This window comes from Microcaecilia unicolor, chromosome 8, assembly GCF_901765095.1.
Source record: "Microcaecilia unicolor chromosome 8, aMicUni1.1, whole genome shotgun sequence".
NCBI classification, from domain to species: Eukaryota; Metazoa; Chordata; class Amphibia; order Gymnophiona; family Siphonopidae; genus Microcaecilia; species Microcaecilia unicolor.
Genome location: NC_044038.1, coordinates 5515844 through 5538044, shown reverse-complemented (window position 1 = coordinate 5538044; position 22201 = coordinate 5515844). Strand labels below are relative to the sequence as shown.

The following is a 22201-nucleotide window of genomic DNA, read 5'->3' as shown; positions in this document are numbered from 1 at the left end:
ATGTCTTTATCAAATTTAATTCTGTTCCATTTTCCCTGTTGTGGTTTAAAGGAGGTAGATGTCTCGCCCAATAAATGAAGAGTGAATCCATTTTGTAGTGATCTGACCAAATTAAAGAAGAAACTGCTAAGTTGGAATTTAGAAAATTTAAAGAAACATCAAAACAGGAAGGACATCAAGTGTTTGACCTTTTTTGTGAGTAGCTGCAGTAGGTTGCCGCTGTAAATGTAAGGAAGATTAAAAATATTCTAGTAGGATCATTTAAAACATTAAAATGATCTAAGATAAAGTCAATGTGACTGTACAATGCTGAGCGATAATCTGTAATAAAAATAAACAATCATTTCTAATAATTCTTGGGGAGGGGGGTGATAAACTAAAAAACAACCCACTTCCTCTTGATTCTTGTCCCATACAATGATACCTGAAAACTTTGTAGCATTCAGACAACCACTCCTTATAAAGAGCTAAAACACCCCCCTCAATTTGAGAAGTCTTAGAACGACAAAAGACTTTCTAAAGTATTTGTTGTAACGCCAAATGATGACCACCATCTCAGCAGTGCACATTATAAAAACACATAAAAGGAAATTACATTATAAAACATTTAAAAAAATATTTAAAAAGAGAAGTATACAATAAAAGCAAAGTTTAAGAGAAGAAAATAGACCTCTAGTTTACTTTGGGACTCATTTTCAAAGTACTTAGGCTTACAAAGTACCATAGGTTACTATGCAACTTTGTAAGTCTAACGGGGCCTTTTACTAAGCCATGGCAAAAAGTGGCCTGCGGTAGTGTGGACCATGTGTTTTTGGCACATGCCAGGCCAGTTTTTACCACATCTGGGAAAGAGGGCTTTTTTTTCAATGGGCTGGGAAAAGGGCCTGCGGTAAAATTGAAACCAGGGCATGCCTATTTATGGCCTACTACTACTACTTATCATTTCTGTAGCACTACTAGATGTACTAGTACATGAACATGAAGAGACAGTCCCTGCTCGACAGAGCTTACAATCTAATTAGGACAGACAAACAGGACAAATAAGGGATAAGGACAAAGAGTAGCAAGATTCCGGAATCCCAAAGAGTAGCAAGATTCCAGAATCCCAAAGACTACTACTACTACTACTTATCTTTTCTATAGCGCTACTAGACGTACGCAGTGCTGTACACTTGAACATGAAGAGACAGTCCCTGCTCGACAGAGCTTACAATCTAATTAGGACAGACAAACAGGACAAATAAGACATAAGGACAAAGAGTAGCAACATTCCGGAATCCCAAACAGTAGCAACATTCTAGAATCCCAAAGACTACTACTACTACTTATCATTTCTATAGCTTTACTAGATGTACGCAGCGCTGTACACTTGAATATGAAGAGACAGTCCCTGCTTGACAGAGCTTACAATTAATTAGGACAAACAAGAGATAAGGGAATATTGAGCCCTTAACTCCAGCCATTGAACTAATGGTAAGGGCTCATGCGCAGTGCCCAGTCAGTGCGTGCCAACTGCCGATTAACACCGGAAATACCACATACAGTAGGAAATAAATTTATTTGTCCCAGACGTATGGGCGCGATCCAAATCTGAAATTACCACCAAGGGGCACGCTAGCCTGGTGGTAATCTCGTTTTGACGCAGCACACGCTGCACGTGCATAGAGCCTACCGTTCCTTTGTAAAAGGACCCCTTAGTGCTTTGAAAATACGCCTCTACGTCTGGAGAAATTCAGCCTCATACCCTGCATTGAGTCTTAGAATTAAAAGGTTTGCCTAATAATAATAATTTTTGGAAGAGGACTCAAGTCTTTTATCAAGTGGCAGGGAGTTCGCGTGTAGGCCCTGACTGAAGTCTTTTTATATCTTTTTGTCTAAGACCAGTGAAAAGAGCATTGCAGTAGTGTCAATGACTCAACAAAAGCATGAAGTAGTTTTCTAATGTTGATATTCTGGTCAAGGAAACTTTTGACGGATGAAATTTGTTTTAGTTTAAAGAAGCATTTCTGAATTATTGATGCAGTAATGCCCTGTGACTGTATCAAAGAGGCAAGTGGAGCAAGAAAAATGTTGAATAGTATCAGAGCTAACATGGCTCGCTGAGGAACAAATATGAGAGTGAGGAATAGATTTTAGACTATTTTGTAAAACAATGTACAAGCGGTTTGATAGGTAAGAGGAAAATTATGATAGAGCTGTCAACTTCTTGCAGTCTCTTTAATAGTCCACTAGGTCAAAAGCAGATGATAAATCTAAACATATGAGTACATGTATTTATTAAAAGCCGTTTACAAGCGTAAACTCAGCATTTTATGCACAGAAATGTTTTTTGTAAAATTCTTTCTAAAAGACCAGTTGGTTCTGTGGTTTTAAAGTTTGCAGGTCTTTTCTTGACCTATTTTTCTTCATCGTTGATTTAGTCGTCGCTGCTGAAGATTTTCACTTTCTCTTTCCTTTATTTATCACCTGTCTTGTTAATAAAGATCACAAAACAAGAAAAAACAAATATAGTCAAATTTGGCATATATCTGATCGCAAACAAAATGGTGGCAAGGACCAGAGGGTAAGCAACAGGGTGATAAAATCTTTCCAAGAAAGTTCTCTAGAGCCATTTCTGCTGGCATTTTACTAGACTGATCCAAAAAAATGAGTTTAAAATCAAGAAGCTACAGAGAGGTACTGGCACCAGTAACCCGCTTCCCCTGAGACCTCTGCACAGGTGGTGACCAATATTAACGTGATATAATCCTCCTGTAGATAAGTTTGCCTCCAGACTCTCTCTCTCTTTGTTCATTTCTATTTTCACGCATCAGTGTCTAGCCCTTGAAACAACATCCAATCTGTACTTGTAAGGAACAAAAAAAATCAATGTGATTCTTATCTCCTTGCTGGTAGTGAGCTATTACGAATATCTGCCCTTTACTTTGGCAACAAACTTAAGGAACTTCTTTGTTGTTATTAAGGATTTTTTTCTTAAGTTAAAAAAAGAGGAACAGATTATGTCTTGAAACTTTAAACCCAAAAGTGAAGGTATCTTAGGGGGTCATCCTTCCTGTAGAGGAAGCCCTGCTTTTGGCACTTCCTCCTCATGCTGAACAGAGAGTATCGGTTTCAAAAGGAAGCCGCGAGTCCACGTGAACAGTTGATATGACATATTAATGAAACAGAGATTAATGCCATGTGACAGTGGTTTGTGCTGCGATAGGTAACTAACGATGATAACGAGGAACATGTTTGAGCTGGGAAGATTAAATTCAATGACAAGTTATGTTAAAAAATCAGTTATTTTATATTAAGTTGTCCATTCCTTCTAACTTTTGTTCCTGGTAAAGATTATGAGTATCTGCTCTTATTGTACTTACACAGATTTGTTGAGTAGAAACCAGAGAATGTTCCTTTTTATGTGTAGATTTAGTAGTAAAATATAAAATGAATGAACCAATTAGGGCCCCTTTTACCAAGCTGTTTTACACGTGTGCAGAGGCCCCCCTTTACTGCAGCTGGTAAAAGGGAAGTCCTGACTTCCTGCAGGAAATGGCTGTGCAGCACGTAAAGCACTTGCCACGCAGCCATTTCGGGGTTGGGGGGACCCCTTACCGCCATCCATTGAGGTGGCGGTAAGGGCTCCCGTGTTAACCCAGCAGTAACCGGGCAGCTCGCAGCACTGCCTGATTACCGCCGGGAACATTGCAGCGCTACAAATATAATTACATTTTTGTAGCGCCGGAAATGATGGCGCCCTAGGGGTGAGAAGTACGATCGGGCTACCCGGTGGTACTTCCTGTATAGCAAGTGGTAAACCCGTGTTGGGCTTACTGAGCTAGTCTTCCAGTGCATTGAAAGGAAAACTACAACAGAACATGGAACACTTAATAGATGTTAAGTTTCATAGGTACCCTTTTACTAAAGGGACTTTCCCCATGTGCTAAGCCCAAAATCAACATGGCAGTATTTAGCAGGTCTGCGGAGTCAGTCACCAAACCTTCAACTCCAACTCTGACTCATATGTATAGTAAATCTAACAGAAATTTGATTAATTATAAGTAATGCCACACTGGGAAAAGACCAAGGGTCCATCGAGCCCAGCATCCTATCCATGACAGCGGCCAACCCAGGCCAAGGGCACCTGGCGAGCTTCCCAAACGTACAAACATTCTATACATGTTATTCCTGGAATTGTGGATTTTTCCCCAAGTCCATCTAGTAGTGGTTTATGGACTTGTCCTTTAGGAAACCGTCTAACCCCTTTTTAAACTCTGCCAAGCTAACCGCCTTCACTACATAAGTAATGCCACACTGGGAAAAGACCAAGGGTCCATCGAGCCCAGCATCCTGTCCACGATAGCGGCCAATCCAGGCCAAGGGCACCTGGCAAGCTTCCCAAACGTACAAACATTCTATACATGCTATTCCTGGAAATCTGTACAAAATTAGGACTAATAGACCACAAAAGTTTGAACAAAGAACCTGAACCAAAAAAATCAATTGTAAATTTATTTTATATTTCTACAAGCCGTTAAGCCCATTAAAACGGCAAGATTTTTTGCTAATCTTCAAGATGAGTTACCATCAATTCTTATTTGTTAATGCAAGCCGTTAAGCCCATTAAAAAAGGGTAACATTTTTTATTTGTGAAATGTAATTCCCTTATTGTTGTAATATTTTGTGTGTGTGTGTGTGTTTGTGTGTGAGAGAGAGACACAGTGAGTATGTGAGAGAGAGAGAGCGTGAAAAAGTGTGTGTGTGCGCCTGTGTGAAAGAGAGAGTGTGAGAGTGAGTTCAGAGAGAGAGAGAGAGACAGACAGAGAGAGAGAAAAGGAAGAAGATAAATTTCTCCCTGCTTCTGTTTGTGTTGTAAAAGTACAGGAGGTAATATTTTGTTTGTGAGAGTGAGTGAGTGTGTGTGTGTGTGTGTGAGAGAGAGAGAGAGACAGAGAAAGTTTGTGTGTATGCGTCTGTCTGAAAGCGAGAGAGTCAAGGAAGGAGAAGATAAATTTCTCCCTGCTTCTGTTTGTCTTGTAAAAGTACAGGAGGTAATATTGTGTGTGTGTGTGTGTGTGTGTGTGTGTGTGAGAGAGAGAGAGAGAGAGAGCGTGAGAAAGTGTGTGTGTGTGCACCTGTCTGAAGTGAGAGTGTGTTCACAGAGAGAGTGAGAGTGTGTGTGTGTGTGTGTGTGTGAGAGAGAGAGAGAGACAGAGAAAGTGTGTGTGTGTGTGTCTGTCTGAAAGAGAGAGAGAATCAAGGAAGGAGGAGATAAATTTCTCCCTGCTTCTGTTTGCGCATGTCTGGTGAGTCTGAGGGTCGGTTCCCCCCCCCCCCCCCCCCCCCGAAGAAATCAGTATCGCAAAGAGCCCATAAGACTCCCAGATACACTTCAAACGTCGGAAGAGATCTGTGACGTGCCGTACATTGGTCACTCTTCATTTATATAGCAGGATATGATGTTGTGGGCTTTTATTTTGATGCTGGACTCAGAGTAGCTACATTTTTACTGACTTTGACATCACCCACAGTTGCTTCCATACGATTGACTCCACAACTCTTTCTCCAAGTCCCTGGTATTTAGGGCTTTTCTAATTTTTTTTTTTTTGCAGGTCTTGCACTAATCCTTCTATTAGTGTGTGGAACTTGCACAAATCTAATGTGGGAGTTCATAGTGCTTCCTGTTTAAGAGGTGTTGGGTGCTCCCGCATTAACTCAGGGGTCCTTTTACTAAGGTGCGCTGAAAAACGGCCTGCAGTAGTGTAGGCACATGTTTTGGGCGCGCGCAGATCCATCTTTCAGCGCGTCTGCAAAAAATGCCTTTTTAAAAGTTTTGCCAAAAATGGACATGCGGCAAAATCACAGGTGTCGTCTAAGTATCCCCGACATGAGAACTGCTTATCCTCCTTTGTATCAGAAGGGGTACAGCAGTCTCCAAGGAGCAAAAGACTTGATTTCTGATATTCCCTAGGTGAGTCAGGAGGATGTGACTATGCATTCTGCTTTCCCTGTGCCTTTTGTTGATGGTAGCCTTTGAGAAGCAGCTCATGAGGAGATTCAGTAAGTGGATCATGCTTTGCATGATGCTGAAGCTTTGACATTGTCAATATTGATGTATAGACACATCCAGCCAGTCCTTGAGACTCACACAGTGCCTGCAGGAAGACATCAACACTGATACCTTGAAGGGCCATGGGATTGATCTTTGCTGCACCACTATTGATCTCCAGTGCATTGGGAAGAAACTTCACCGAGGCATTGGAGACCCTTACAGGCTTATTTTCGAAAGAGGACACCCATCTTTCGACACAGATTGGAAGATGGATGTTCTTCTCACAGAGTCGTCCAAATCGGTATAATCAAAAGCCGATTCTGGACGTCCCCGACTGCTTTCCGTCGCAGGGACGGCCAAAGTTCATGGGGGCGTGTCGGAGGTGTAGCGAAGGTGGGACTTGGGCATGCCTAACACTTGGACGTCCTCGACCCATAATCGAAAGAAACAAGGACGTCCCCGACGAACACTTGGACAACTTTACCTGGTCATGTTTTTCTTATGGCCAAGCCACAAAAAGGTGCCCAAACTGACCAGATGACCACCAGAGAGAATGGGGGATGACCTCACGTTACTCCCCCAGTGGTCACTAACCCCCTCCCACCCTCAAAAAACATCTTTAAAAATATTGATTGCCAGCCTCAGATGTCATACTCAGGTCCATCACAGCAGTATGCAGGTCCCTGGAGCAGTTTTAGTGGGTGCAGTACACTTCAGGCAGGCGGACCCAGGCCCATCCCCCCACACCTGTTACGTTTGTGGAGGAAACAGCGAGCCCTCCAAAACCCACCACAAACCCACTGTACCCACATCTAGGTTCCCCCTTCACCCGTAAGGGCCATGGTAGTGGTGTACAGTTGTGGGTAGTGGGTTTTGGGGAGGGGTTGGAGGGCTCAGCACACACGGTAAGGGAGTTATTTATCTGGGAGCAATTTCTGAAGTCTACTGCAGTGCCCCCTAGGGTGCCCGGTTGGTGTCCTGGCATGTCAGGGGGACCAGTGCACTACGAATGCTGGCTCCTCCCATAACCAAATGGCTTTCATTTGGTCGTTTCTGAAATGGACATCCTTGGTTTCCATTATCGCCGAAAATCAGAAACGACCAAGTGTAGGGACAACCAAATTTAAGGATTTGGTCGTCCCTGACCGTATTATCGAAACAAAAGATGAACGTCCATCTTGTTTCGATAATACAGGTTTCCCCGCCCTTGAATTAGGACATCCTGCGAGGACGTCCAAATCGAAACGAGGACATCCCTTTTGATTATGCCCCTCTTAGTGTATCGACACCCATGCTCCAAGTCCTGACTTTAACATCCGTGGATCATGATGGGCAGAGATCTAGACTTCTCTGGAGTACTTTTCTGAGTTTGTCTCTGAGTGCTCCTGGGACTTTGATTATGAGCCAGATGTTTTTTTCTGAAGAGGACTCAACTGGCTTACCATCAGATCCATTATCCCGTCATGAGAGAAGAAGATTCCCAGCAGAGGAGATCTCATTTATTGATTCTGTGAGAGAAATGACTGAGGACTTTCCATTTAAGTTAGAGACAGAGGAGGAACCCAGGGCAGGAACATTGTACATCCTTTAATTCCTTGATCTCTTCCAAGGAGGCTGAAGGATGTACAGATGAGAATGTGGAAGATTCCTCCATCTCTGAAGGCTCCTGGATTTGACAAGCAACAACTTCCTCACCATTCCATCTACTTTGAAAAGGGCTAGAAGTTCCAAGACTCATTCTTTGGTGCCCCTGGGGAGAAACTCAGACAGTGGAGTTCTTTGAGAAAATTCTTTTTCAGAATGCTGTACTCACTTCCCACATAGTTTTTTTATCAGCAGTTCATTGGAATGTTCTTGTCAAATGTTGCCTCACTTTGGCGAAGGTAAATCTGTTTCCCTCTTCTTCTGGAACTTTTCATAAGAGTCGTCGAAAAACTGTGGAGTCATGCAACTTGGGGGATTCTGTTGCACCCCAGCATTGAGTGCCTCGCCCTCACAGTGTGAATGCTGAGAGGGTGAGTAGCTTCTTTGAACTAGTCTGACTGTGTGTCACAGTATTGCTGACTTCCAGGAGAAATTACACTAGAAGGTCTTAAAATTTTAATTGCCATCTGGTGTGATGGAAGGACCCTAGACCAGTGGTTCCCAAACTTTCTCGGGTCACGGCGCCCTTAGGCTACATATTTCCTCTCAAGTCTCTCCCTCACCTGCCCTGCCCCCACCCCCAACAGCATTGAGTCCTACCTTTACTCGTGGGTATTCCCGAGCCTCAGTAGCTGATGAGGTCCACTGCCCGAGGTCCAAGCTCCATGCTGCTTCTGCAAGAAAATTGATAGCAAGCTTTAGCAACCAACACCTTCATTCCCATGCATTCCCTACTCTCGGTCTGTTGCAGTGCCTTCTTTTGCCTTTTTTCTGGGGAGTCCCAAGCTGTGAGGACTGTGTAACAGCAGGCGGGAGGTGACACTCATGCATAGTGAAGCGAATCAATAGCTTCTGGTACGTACTAAGACGGAGAAGTTTTCCTGTGGGGGCTTCATCGATGAGGCGATCCATGCTGTGAGGATTTGTGCTGCCCATCAAATACTTGATAAGGCGATCTGTTCATGTAATGCCAACTTTTTAAAAACCAATTTATCAAAGGATTCGTGTGTGTTGCTATTGTAGGTACTGTGACTAGTAGAGTATTATATATATTTATTTATTGCATTTGTATTCCACATTTTCCCACCTATTTGCAGGCTCAGTGTGGCTTACAGTATGCCTTAATGGCGATCGCCATTTCCGGAATGAGAAATACAACGTATTATTACATTAAAGTTCATAAATGTTGAAGTAAATTATAAAGTAAGTTGGATAAACATTATAAGAATATTTGCATAGGTTCCTAAGGGCAACCTGATTACTGAGTTAGCTTGAAAAAGCCTGTTTTGAAAAGGTCCCCTTAAATTCAAAACTGTATAATGAGGAAAAGTCCCACTGAACTTTCTTTCTGAGAAGTTCTGAGAGAAGAGGACATTTCTCTGGTAAGTGAACACTATTCTGCTTTGGGAACTTTTTGGGGTTTAAAGGAGGAATCGTAGATTAGTGAAAGGCAGAATAAAAATATAAAAAAGCAAACTTTACCAACTAATCTCCATACTCTTTTCCCCCTAGTTTTAAAACTTGAACTTTGTACCACAGCATTAACAGGTAGCCTCTAGCAGGCACTGTAGGACCTAGTTTAGTCTTCATCCCGCCCACGCTCGCCAACACCGACCCACCTCTAGCACAACTTTTCATTTATAGTCAGTTATTGTAATTAGGGTAACAAGCAAAGGAGTGCTCTTACCGAGTTTTAAATACATTTCATTACCATCTAAGAAGGAAACAATAAATAAAGACATTTTTATATTAGGCTAATATCCTTAATGCTTTAGCAAGTTTTAAATTATTGAAAAACTGAAAAATACTAAGATGGAGTCAGCAGTCCAGCAGCGACGTGGATGCTATCCAGTCTTTTGCACTGAGTGCCACATGTATGATTATCTCCCAGTTGGTGAGCGGTTAGAAGTGTGTGCCAGATGCAAAGAGCTCCTAGCTCTCAGAGAACGGGTCCGTTCTCTTGAGGCTACGGTAGCAGACTTGGTGGAGCTGAGGTAGACAGAGAGGTACATAGAGTAGACCTACAGGGATGTTGAAGAGAGGTCCCACCTCTAATCTGGTAGCCCCTGTGCTAACTTGGCGGAGGGAGGTCTCCTAGAAGAAGAGCATCACCCTGATGAAGTAGGAAGTACTCCTGTAGACAGGATCTGCCCACCAGGGGATGTACTATCCTCTTGCACCAAGGATATGTCTCCAAGTGCTGCCCAGGAGGGAAGGGTTAGGACAGCTGTTGTAGTTGGTGATTTGATCATTAGGCACATAGATAGCTGGGTAGTGGTGGACATGAGGATAGCCTGGTGACTTGCCTGCCTGGTGCGAAGGTGGCGTCACCTAGATAAGATTTTAGATAATGTGGGGGAGGCGCTGGCTGTCTTGGTACATGTACCAATGAGATAGGAAAATGTGGGAGAGAGGTTCTGGAAGCCAAATTTAGACTCTTAGGTAGAAAGCTCAAATCCAGAACCTCTAGGGTAGAATTTTTATGAAGTGCTACCTGCTCCATGCGCAGGGCCCAAGAGACAGGCAGAGCTCCGGCGTCTCAATGCATGGATGATATATATACAAAATCCCTTATCACCAATAAATTAGAGTAGCCTCATCTCAATATACTTTAATGTATGTGTAAATCACTAAAAGCATCCCTTTACCAACGCTGAGTCATGTAGGGGAATTTTTGGAAATATTGTCCTTCCTGTAAGTTTTCCTGCATGAAATCTGTCCTGGATTATCCTATTTGTAAACTTGTAGAAACAGGCTGCAGAGGAAGTTTTATTTCAGCTTGTAGCTTATCTCTTCCAGCAACCAGCAAGTACTTTCATGTGATCCAATCCACCGCTTTTCTTAACCCATCCTGTCGTATTATGGATGTATGCTCTGCCTCGCTTTGTTTTGAAAGCAGATTGAAGGAACTAGTTTATCCCTAAGAAGGATTTCGTAGGCTGCTATTTGAATTCCTGGTTTTGGCACCAGAACAAGTGAAGCAAAGCAAATTTTGTTTGAAACTGGCTATTTCTCCAGGGCTACAAGCCAGGACTCATAATGACTTTTTTAGCTTTGGAAACAAATGTAGACAGAAGAGTTGGCAATACTCTCTAGCACTCAGTTGGATAATTTAATTTTCAGATGATTTTTCACCAGCTTCGTACATCGTACAAGAAACTTGTACACAGAAACGTGAAATGTTAACACTGTGTGAGCTCATTTGAACATTCGGTATGGATGATCCTCTGACGGTAGTCTGTTAATGCTTTAGTTTAGTCGTTCAAATATTAAAGCTTGTAACACGTTAGCACATAAGACAGCTCTCATGTGACAGCTCTGTAAAGTTCAGTTTCTTAGGTCATCTGTGTACTTCTTTCAAACTTATTTGCTACTACTACTACTTAACATTTCTATAGCACTGCTAGGGTTACGCAGCGCTGTACAATTTAACATAAAAGGACAGGCCCTGCTCAAAGAGCTTACAATCTAAAGGACAAGTGAGTAGACGATACGATGGGGGCAGTCAATTTGGGATATCCTGAAGGTAAGAGTTAGGTGCCGAAGGCAGCATTGAAGAGGTGGGTTTTAAGCAGAGACTTGAAGATGGGCAGGGAGGGGGCTTGACGTAGGGGCTCAGGAAGGTTGTTCCAGGCATAGGGTGAGGCGAGGCAGAATGGGCGGAGCCTGGAGTTGGCAGTGGTGGAGAAGGGTACTGAGAGGAGGGATTTGTCCTGTGAACGGAGGTTTCGGGTGGGAACATAAGGGGAGATGAGGGTAGAGAGGTAGTGAGGGGCAGCAGATTGAGTACATTTGTAGGTAAGAAGGAGGAGCTTGAACTGAATGCGGTAACGGATTGGAAGCCAGTGAAGTGACCTGAGAAGAGGGGTGATATGAGTATATCGGTTCTGGCGGAATATAAGACGTGCAGCAGAGTTCTGAACAGACTGAAGGGGGGATAGATGGCTAAGTGGGAGGCCGGTGAGGAGTAAGCTGTAGTAGTCCAGGCGAGAGGTAATGAGAGCGTGGACGAGAGTTCGGGTGGTGTGTTCCGAGAGGAAAGGGCGAATTTTGCTGATGTTGAAGAGGAAGAAGCGACAGGTCTTGGCTATCTGCTGGATGTGTGCTGAGAAGGAGAGGGAGGAGTCGAAGATGACTCCGAGGTTGCGGGCAGATATTTGCTGTTTATCTTATTGGGCAGACTGGATGGACCGTTCAGGTCTTTATCTGCCGTCATTTACCATGTTACTATGTTCCATTTCAGTATTTAAGTAGCACAAAGAAAAACGTTTCCCTCTAAACTCTTTTTTTTTTCCCCCCTCTTATCCCTCCCCTTCCATTTAAAATGTGGACATCATAATTACAGAACTCAGTATCCCAGTTTTTAGAGATCTCTGACCACAATAAAGTGAATCCAGAAACCAGACAAGTGGTTTCATTTACTACCACTGGAGCTTTATTTCCTCTCTCCTGCCTCCTCCCCCTATGACCACTGTGGAATATTGAGGCTTGGCAAGAACTAAAAACAGCTGTCAGAGATGTTAGTTGCCCCCATGCTTTTCACTAATGTTGTTTTTTAAATTAATTTTTAAGTTGACATAATTTAGTCATATGACTCGATAAGATGCCAGCTTACTACTACTACTACTACTACTAATCATTTCTATAGCGCTACTAGACATACGCAGCGCTGTACACATTATATACAGGTATTTTCTATGTCCCTAGGGGGCTCACAATCTAAGTTTTTTTTTTATACCTGGGGCAATGGCGGGTTAAGTGACTTGCCCAAGGTCACAAGCAGCTGCAGTGGGAATCAAACTCAGGTTGCCAGGATCAAAGCCCGCTGCACTAACTGTTAGGCTACTCCTCCCATACCAACCCACTGGGTTTGCATCCTTCTCCCTTCTGAGATACTCGGGCACAAGATTATGTCAGATGAAAAGAAACATCACTGTAGCATCATCTTTGTTGGATTAGAAGAAGGTGTCACACCCTACAAAGATTGAAAAGCCCTGGATAAATTGGATTCCCTTACATTGCTGTACTTTGTTTCGTCTGTATTCAACTTTCATGGACAAACTTGTTTGTGATATCTTTGAGTTTTATCTAATTAAAAGAGAATTCTTGCTCCGTTTCTGTTAGTTTACTTGTCTTCCTTTTCAATTGTAAAACGTTTATTTTAATTTTGCAAGTAGTAAGTTGGGTGCAGTCTGTTGCATACAGTAGCATAAGCGACACTGGCTGGTTGAATGAATCAGAAATAATAAAGTAAGTATGAAAGGTTATTGGGTTATTAGACAGGCTTCTTTATTTTGACAGTTCAGCTTGGAAATGGTGATGTCCATCAGTCAGTTTGATTTACTGTACATGTTTATTTTCATAAAATGTATATGCTGCGTGCGTCTGGTAGCGCTATACAAATGCTAATAATAATAATAATAATAATAATAATAATACTGTTTCCCAGAGCCATGTCAGTCCAAAGTGATGGCCAATGACAGAAACATAAAATATTCCAACCATCTAGGAAGTTTGAAAATAGAAAGATTAGTTTGCGGGTGTCTCCCGGTGATATAATGAAGATTCCAACTCAGAAATCTATAGTGATCAATTACTCAAATTGGAACCTCAGAGCTCCACATAGGGAAAATACAAATGTATTGGAACCATCCCTATCAACTCAGGAGTCTATTACTATCACTGGTTCCGGTCAGGAGGAAAAGAGAAAAAAACATCAAACGTAAAAACTCATTATACATGAGAAAAACGAATGAATTGAAAAACTCTTTTCCTCCTTAGTTATCACCTAGTGAAAGACACCAAACACTAAACTAATACAGACTGAGTCTAACTCATTAATATACTACTGACTATGTGGATATCCCCTCTTGTACAATCATGCGTTGGACAACCATAACTTAAAACCCCCGGACCTCCTAAAGTAAACTAGAAAACCTAATCAGCTACAAAAAATGGAGAATCCCGAGGCTGTCCCACTTGTAACCGCTGAAATGAGAAAGGGGAACCAGCAGGTCCTTCTTTGTTCAACTTCTTAGCCACAACTTATGTAATGATGATTACGACCCTTCAACAAGTGCACCTTGTTTCGTCAACTCCTTGGCTGCTTCAGGAAGGGTGCTGCAATGAATCCAGTTACCCAAAAGAACAACAAAAGAAACTTGAGTCCCAGTCGTAGGTAACACAAAGATGGCGCCGGTAAAATATACGCTGCCCAAGAATTTAAATCATTAGACGTGGTGAATGGACCAATCACATTAAAGGGTGGCTCAATCTATCAACCAGAATGGCCATTCCTCTAAAGGTGGTCCATAAAAAAAATCAATAATAGGCATTCCATTCAATAACAAACGGGACTAGAGTTTGATCGTATGTGATGATCTTAAGGTGACCAACCTGTTAGAAATGGTGTCAGCAAAAGCTAGAAGGATTCTTGGGTGCATGGGGAAAGGAATGGCCAGTAGAAAAAAGGAGGGGAAGATGCCCCTCTATAAGACTCTGGTGACAAGAAACAAGAAGGCAATCGGTCTACAAAATCCAGAGCAACAACAGGTAAAAAACTATGTGTAGTCTGGATGAGTCCAAAGCAGAGTTTATTTATAAAATAGCAGAACTTGAGGGATAAATTGATACTGAAGTTGGCCTAGTTTTGCCTAGTGGTGGGCTACTTCAGGGCCGAGAAAAGGGAGATGATAGAAACATTTAAATACCTACGTGGCATAAATGCACAGGAGGTGAGTCTCAATTGAGAAGAAGCTCTGGAATGAGGGTACAGAGTGTATCTGAGTCCAAGAAAGCTTGGGACAAGTACATAGAATCTCTAAAGGAGTGAAAGGGAGAGTAGATTGGTGACTGGATAGGCCATATAGTCTTTTTCTGCCTTCATTTTTCTCTGTTTCTATGTAAATTAAAAATGTCTGATGTTCATACTGTGTATAAATATTTACCCTGAATATATTAAAGCGGTCATTCCTGCTACTTGTTCAGTTTGGATCAAACTGAATCAGGCATTCAGTGCTCTGTGCCAGGAGCTAAGTACTGCAGCCGGGCCTGACACTCCCATGACTCTCAGAAACAGTGGAAAATTTTCAAAAATATGTTTTTAGGATTTAATATTGATGGACTAATAAGCAAAGTTCTGTTGTTCTAGGATTCAATTTCAACATAATCATGTCTGAGTTTTTTTTAGCCTTGCTTAATGAAAGTAATTCATGCTAGCAGCAAAGAGGTGACAAGAATACTAAGAATACTGTGGACGGAACTGTAACCATCACTTGGGGCTATCCAGTTTCAGCCTATTTGCTCTCTGGTCTCATCCTTCCCTCTCTCCACTGCTAAGGTTACTTTGGGAGTAATGCTACATGGGGCCCTGTAGTTTTACATGGCGAGAACGTGTGTAAATAATCTAGTCATTTATGTAAATGAGCTCATGTAGAATGGCGAGTAGTGGAAGAGTACGTGCCATGGGCAAAATGTGGGTGGAACCCACTTGTACACACGGAAATGATAATTAAACGTGTTCATGCCTACACATAGATGCAGGAATTTACATAGCTATGGGGTGGTGTGTGTGGTCTTGTCTAGATGTACGTTCATTCTCTGCCACTTGTGTTAATATTGTGTAAAGAAAAGTAAATGCTTGCTTTTCTTATTGAATAGGCTTGAAAAAGGTGCCATAAACATGCCTGTAGGTGCCAAGTTATAGAATTATCGCCTTTGTGTCTATCCCATGCATGCTTGAATTCTGTCGTTTTGGCTCCTAGAATGTCCTATGCGAGATATCCACCACCCTCTCAGTGAGAGATTATTTTCTCACATTCCTTTCAATCTCCCTCCCTTCACCTTCCTCTGATTACCTTATTGAAATGTGCCAGTTGTTAGAATATTCCTATCATATCTCCCCTGTCCCCCCGTTCTTTCAGACAGCACATCTTAAGTTTCTCCAGATGTTCTGAGCAGAAACATAGTGAAAGGTGTTGCAGCCCTACAAAGAAAAACAACTCTAAAATTTAAAAAAAAATGAGAGAAAAGAAATACAGAAAACTTGTAGGAGTGAGAAAAGGACATTTTAATCATTTTTTTGAATATACCCGGAGGAAGCACTTCTATGAACTGATAGTAAGCATCTGTTTTTTTTTTAATTGCAAATTGTTGGGTGTGGTTGTGAAATGCTAGTTTCTAAGAGATCAATGGAAGGAACTAACCATGCCACTCCTTTCTCAGAGTACATGAAAAACGTGCACTCTCCCAGTTTTGTTTATTAATTTGATGGACCACTTTACAAATAATACAGTTTACCGTAAAAGAAATACAAAGCAATCCAACCCAACCCAACCAATGATGGCCAGGAAGAAAGGATAGAAAAACAAAGATAAGTAATTCTGTTCCCAGTGCCCAGTTATCCCTGAAGGACTGCAGTGTTCCTTAGAGCAGGTTTTGCTGTAGGTTAGGTAGATCTATGTGAGACCCCATCAATCAGGATAGGATAGGGGTTACATTCAGTGATTTTGGGATACTAGTGGCAGTGTTGGCAGCCATGGGGTAGAACGATACCCTTAAGTCCTGGGCTCTTTTTATAAAGATTGAAGCAAACGTGTTGGTATTAATCAAGAGAACCTAATTGTGTATGGAATGCACTTTTGTTTATTAGTTGTCTGAGCATCTTAAAGAGCTTTGCTGGTTGATTGTCATGTTGAAGCAGTTCAGTGTCGTAGTTTTGCTTGGCCTGCTTAATGGAGAAATTATAAACCTTAGCTTGTTGTCTTGCAGTTTGTTTCATCAGCTGGATTTCCGCCACAGTCTCTCAGCATGATGGACTTGTCTTTTTAGTAGGTGAAGGCCAGGATGGTACCATGGATGGCCCTGTCTGTTTTGCACAGTATATTTCTTAAGGGGAGCTCTCAATTTACTTACCTTTGCAAATTTTCATACAGTATGCCAGGAATAGAGGACTAGCCTTGTGGTTAGAGCAGCAGGCTGAGAACAAAGGAAGCCAGTGTTCATAGCACACTGATGCTTATTGTCACTTAACCCTCCATTGCCTCAGGGTACCCAGGGCTGGTACCATTAGCGCGTGCTGTGTAGGCGTCCACAGTATTCCTATGGGTGCCCACACAGCACACGTTAATTTTGTTCACGCGCTAAAAACACTAGCACACCTTAGTAAACAAGGCCCTTAATAACTCCAATCCACATTAAAATTAAATTTTAATCATAGAAAACTTTTTTTTACGTATCTTTTGAATATTTACTTAGGACTGTCACCAACACAGCCCTGTTTTGATAACCCTGCCATCAGAGTGATAGCCCTAACAAAGACACTGATGAGTTTCCACTGCATTATGTTGCTTCCAAAATGGCTTGCGCTGTTTGACTAGTGACAGTCCTAAGTAAATATTCAAAAGATATGTAAAAAAAAGTTTTCTATGATTAAAATTTAATTAAAATGTGGATTGGAGTTATTAAGTTTAAATAATGTTGAAACTTGGATTTTTATGGATTTTTTTTAATTCACAATTTTTAATAATTACAAAGTAATTGTCAAGAAAAATGAGAGAAACTTACATTGAGAAAATACTTGCAATACGTATCACAAAGCATACTAGCCCACATCAAGGGGAATTGTAAGTGCCTAAGGAAATTCAAGATAAAAGTAACACATCTAACAAAGGACAATCTCAAAGATACTGCAGCAGAGGCAAGTTTAAGAAAACCCTCTACGTAGAACCCACCTTTAATTTAGAAGGAACAGTACTAAGACCTTCCTTTGAAACTATATAATTTTCCAAATGTAGCGGATCCAAAAATATATAAGAAGTACCAACATGTGTTACCAGGCATTTACAGGGAAATTAAAAAAAGAAAAGAAAAAAAAAAAAGACCCACCCAAAGCCAAGACTCACGGTCTCAGCTTCAAGAAGGCTTTACGCTTTAATTGAGTAGGCCTAGCAACAACAAAATAGTTTGATCAGAAAAAGGCACATATTTTTAGAAAAATAGGTCTTCAAATTTTAATTTCTGTTCCTTGGAGCCCAAAACTGTTAGTAAAGTTGCTCTCTTAATAATAATATCTTGAGAAGATTCAAGAAATTTCATCAAATCTAGACTATCTGGAGAATTCAACAAATTCACATTCCTGATTACCCCCACGGATATTCCTAGGCAAATAATACAACTGCTTAATCTCAGAGTTCCATAGCTGTTAAATGGTGGGTTACTGGGAAGTTCAACAGTCTCAAATTAGAAGCACATGAGACATTCTCCAATGTCTCTAATTGCGAATGTAAAAGCAAATTATCTTTGGTTGAAGCAGCAATAGCTGATTGTCCCAAAGTAAGCTGAGACTCTAATTTGTCCAAATTTTTCTCAACAGATCGTTTATCGTTTATTTACTATACCATTACTTCTTACATAGCAAATCAGAACGGTTTACATCTTTAAAATAACAAATGACATATAATAATATCTTTAAAAAAACAAATAACATACAACAGTATTCTAACATAAAAGAAATCCATTTTGTAATAGGACAGCTCAAAAAAACTTCCATACCAAAGAGGACAAACCAATTACATATATCACTTCATGGTCAGTCAACTTATTAGAAGTTTCTTCAGTAAATTTACTATATAAAGAGGTGTGGTAGCCGTGTTAGTCCACTCTTAAGGTTATCAATAGAAATCAAACAAAATAAAACATGGAAAAGAAAATAAGATGATACCTTTTTGATTGGACATAACGTAATACATTTCTTGATTAGCTTTCAAAGGTTGCCCTTCTTCGTCAGATCAGAAATAAGCAAATGTGGTAGCAGATAGTATATAGAAGAGAACCATCAAAGCATTACTTTGACAGTCTGACTATATAAAGACATATATAAAGACAAATTCTCTTGCAAGTTTTTATCCATAGAAAGAATTGCTTCAATTACATCTTTTAAAGAAACATCTTGCTTGCCAATTGCAAATACTGAGGATTGCAACGATTTATAAGCGCTCTCTATCGGGACAGATACCAAACATTGTGTCTGTGTTAAAGATTTATACTCACCATCTTTGGAAGAAGGAAAAGGAGTAGCCAAGGGCTGAACGCCTCTAGAAACCGGCATCCTTTGCTCTAGCTTCTTCCAACTCTTGTTGAACAATGGGTTGTGAGAGTGGGGTTCTATCCCCTGATGAAAGGAAAACATCCGGGGATGGAGAAATACTCACAGCTTCTGATGACAATAAGGTCGTTTCAGCTAAAAGGTGGAAATCCGTAGGTCCCTTCAGAGCGACACTAGCTGGAGCCTTCTTCACATTACCCTTTCGCTTCCCCATAAGTGAGGAGCAGAATACCACGCTCCATGCACCTCATAGGCTCTGAGGGGGCTCCCGGCCGTGCACCCATGATCGCATCCTGTGGGATGCTCTTATAAAGATGACAAGGACCCGCTCAGCTACCTCGAATGGAAACGCGTCCAGACCTCTGCCTGCAGGGAACCTCACAAGGCACTGGAACAAGTCCCTGGATCTTAATGTTTGAATAATACATTCCACACTAATATTTATAGAACCAATGATGATCTAAGTAAACCACAGGGTTGTGTACCCTCTGTGAAAAGAGTTACCTCTGAGATTCTGTTAGTGTGTGATGCAAGAGTTCACTACCTAACATACTTACTTACAGATTTTTTTGTGTTGGGATTTTTTAAATACATCATTGTGATATAAATTACGTACACAACCTGTCTTTTTCACCAGATGGCCATGCTGGATGCCAGTTATCAAGAACAAGAAAATCTAATTGTCACAACTGCCCTGCTCATCCATATATCCAAGCAACTTGATACGGGTTGTATTTTGGCTACATGGCCTGCATCAGGAGCCAAGGCAACCAGAGAGGTTAAAAATGTATACACAAAATAGCAAACAGAAAAAAAGCACAACTGGGCCTTCAAGACTGAGACAACAGGAGTCCTTTATTGAGATAAGACCCGACACGGGCCGTGTTTCGGCGTTCACAACGACTGCCTCATTGGTCCAAGTTCAATATCAAGGTAGGGAGCTCCATAGGAGCAGATTCTTAGTTTAATGTATAATTCCCCACCAAGGAAAATGCAGAGGCTCCTGTAGAACGCCATCGGTCAAAATAAACCGCCATACATTAAACTAAAAATCTGCTCCTACGGAGCTCCCTACCTTGATATTGAACTTGGACCCCTGAGGCAGGTGTTGTGAACGCCGAAACACGGCCCGTGTCGGGTCTTATCTCAATAAAGGACTCCTGTTGTGTTTGTCTTGAAGGCCCAGTTCTGCATCAGGAGCCTGAAGATGATATGATCACCAAAGAGTTTCAAGCAAAACCCAAAAGGCTCTCAGTAAAACTACAGCAATCTTAATGGACTTTTGACATTTTTAAAATGCTGAACTGCAACAAATATCAGTCCTGGAATATTTTTATTACTTCTTGTCCTGGAATTGGTAGCATGGAATGGTGCTACTAATTAGGTTTCTGCCAGGTACTTGTGACCTGGATTGGCCACTGTTGAAAGCAGGATACTGGGCTAGATGGACCATTGATCTTACCCATTATGGCTATTCTTATGTTCTTAAAACAATACAGTTAGAACTATTAAAAAAATAGCATGTAATACAAACTAATTAAATTCCTAAGCAAAAAGAGTACTTTTGACATTATTTCAGTCGCCAATCAAAATTAACTTTACAAGGCATTTCATCACAGCAGGACAGTAATTGCATTCGTCCTGACTCTTGGTTACTGGTAGTCGCAGATAAAAGACCTGACCCCGATGATTGGAAAGAATGACCTGGTTGATAAACGGAAATTGATGTCTACAAATAAGAGGGTAAAGAACAGTATTACCACAGAAAAAGAGGGTCCTTGAAAAGTTATTCCGTGCTGGGGTGTTGTGTGAGAGATACTGTGAGATTGGTTTGATTTTGCTGTTTTATTCTGTTTTTGAAATAACTGTGTTTTACCCTGGGATGTGCTGTATCTTTATACCCCTGATGCATCTTGTGGGCAAAACTTGGCCACGTTGGGTGTCTAATAGACTTACGTCTTTAAAGGACTCCTTTTTCTGTAGTAATATTGTTCTTTGTCTTCTGGAATTCCGTTTTACCAGGCCTCTGTGGTTTTGTTCTGCAAATAAGAGGTTGTCAGGAAATGTAGAGTTTTAAAGATAAAAAGAAAAATGGTGAGTTTTGGAGAAATATAGGAAACTCATAAATTAACAATATTCAAAAACATGGAGGAAAAGACCTCATGAAGACCGATACAGATAATGCTAAAGACCTATGATTACTTTTTGACTGACTACAGTTTTAAGTGGTCATACTTAAGATTAATGCTTTAGCATTATCTGTATCGGTCTGTATGAGGTCTTTTCCTCCATGTTTTTGAATATTGCTAACTTATGAAAGTTTTCTGTATGTCTCCAAAAGTCAACATTTTTCTTTTTAGATTTAGACTGTTTCTGATATGGTGAAATTGATCTAACTTGTTTTTGTTGTTGAGCTTTAAAGATAAGCATTAATGCATTTTAAACTTCACATAACGTCTAATTTGGAAGCCAGTGCAATGATAAAAGATGAGACGTAATAGCTCTTTTTTTATTGCGCACATTCGCAAGCCAGGCTATGCTTATAGTTCCAAGTTGCAAACAGGTCAATGATGCATAGGGTTGTCAGCTCACTCAGGCTAATCCAAAGAGGTTAAGTGAATTTTGGTTGAGCCCTTTCGCTAGCTGGGAGGTGTCGTATAGATCAGCGGGCAAAGCCAAAACTGAAGCAGCCTCTTTGGAATTGACTGAATGAGTTTTTTTAGCCTATGCCATGACTGAATCTTCTAGACACCAGGGTGGTGTATCACTTTCAGACTTAAGAATGGAGCATTCCTTAATTTACGCTCAATAAGAAGGTGATAGAATTTTAAAAAATGCCAGCACGCTGTAACGCTTTTCTGTTTTCCTTGTTTTCCAGGTATTCCTTTGGTAAGTGATCCCAAATCTCGATGCTAGAGAAAAAACAGGAAGGGTTATTTTGCAGCACACTGTTGGGGGTATGTAATTTCTAAGCCTCTTATGCTGCTGTCTCCTGGGGTGGTTGTTCTCTCTTCATCATACAGTGCACATGTGCTGTATCTTTTCCACTTTGATGGCTCTGTTCCTTCTTTATAAAAAGAAAAAAAGGATTGGGGGGGGGGGGGGGGGGGTAATAAGGTGCTTTAGATGAGCCACGGTTTACCCCAGAATTGTTTTTCAAAGGTCCTGCCTTGGTTTTGACTGTGGCTGGTGGAAGTGTACTGCTGTCTCAGGTAGAACTGGCCCCTCTTGTGTTCTTAATAACTTTTCTTCAGGATCACCTCCATGTCTGGTGTTATGCTGTCGCTAGTTAAATGTAAATAGATTTGCCAGCAGGAAAATGAGGTATTGATGTAGCAGGGGACCTGCCCAAGTTTACAGCTGTTGCGTGTCTTCTGAAAGTGCTGGAACAGCATCTTCCAGGAGCTAAAGGCAGTGCC

At 41.2% G+C, this 22201-nt stretch overlaps 1 protein-coding gene across 1 annotated transcript in view; it reads left to right on the top strand.

Moving 5' to 3' along the window:
• The window catches only part of LMF1 (lipase maturation factor 1), a 403232-nt gene that overhangs the window by 46141 nt on the left and 334890 nt on the right, over positions 1–22201 (top strand). Inside the window, exon 3 of the mRNA XM_030211700.1 lies at positions 21661–21671. Within this exon, the coding sequence (XP_030067560.1) occupies positions 21661–21671 (11 nt within the window). The remainder of the gene's footprint in view (positions 1–21660; positions 21672–22201) is intronic.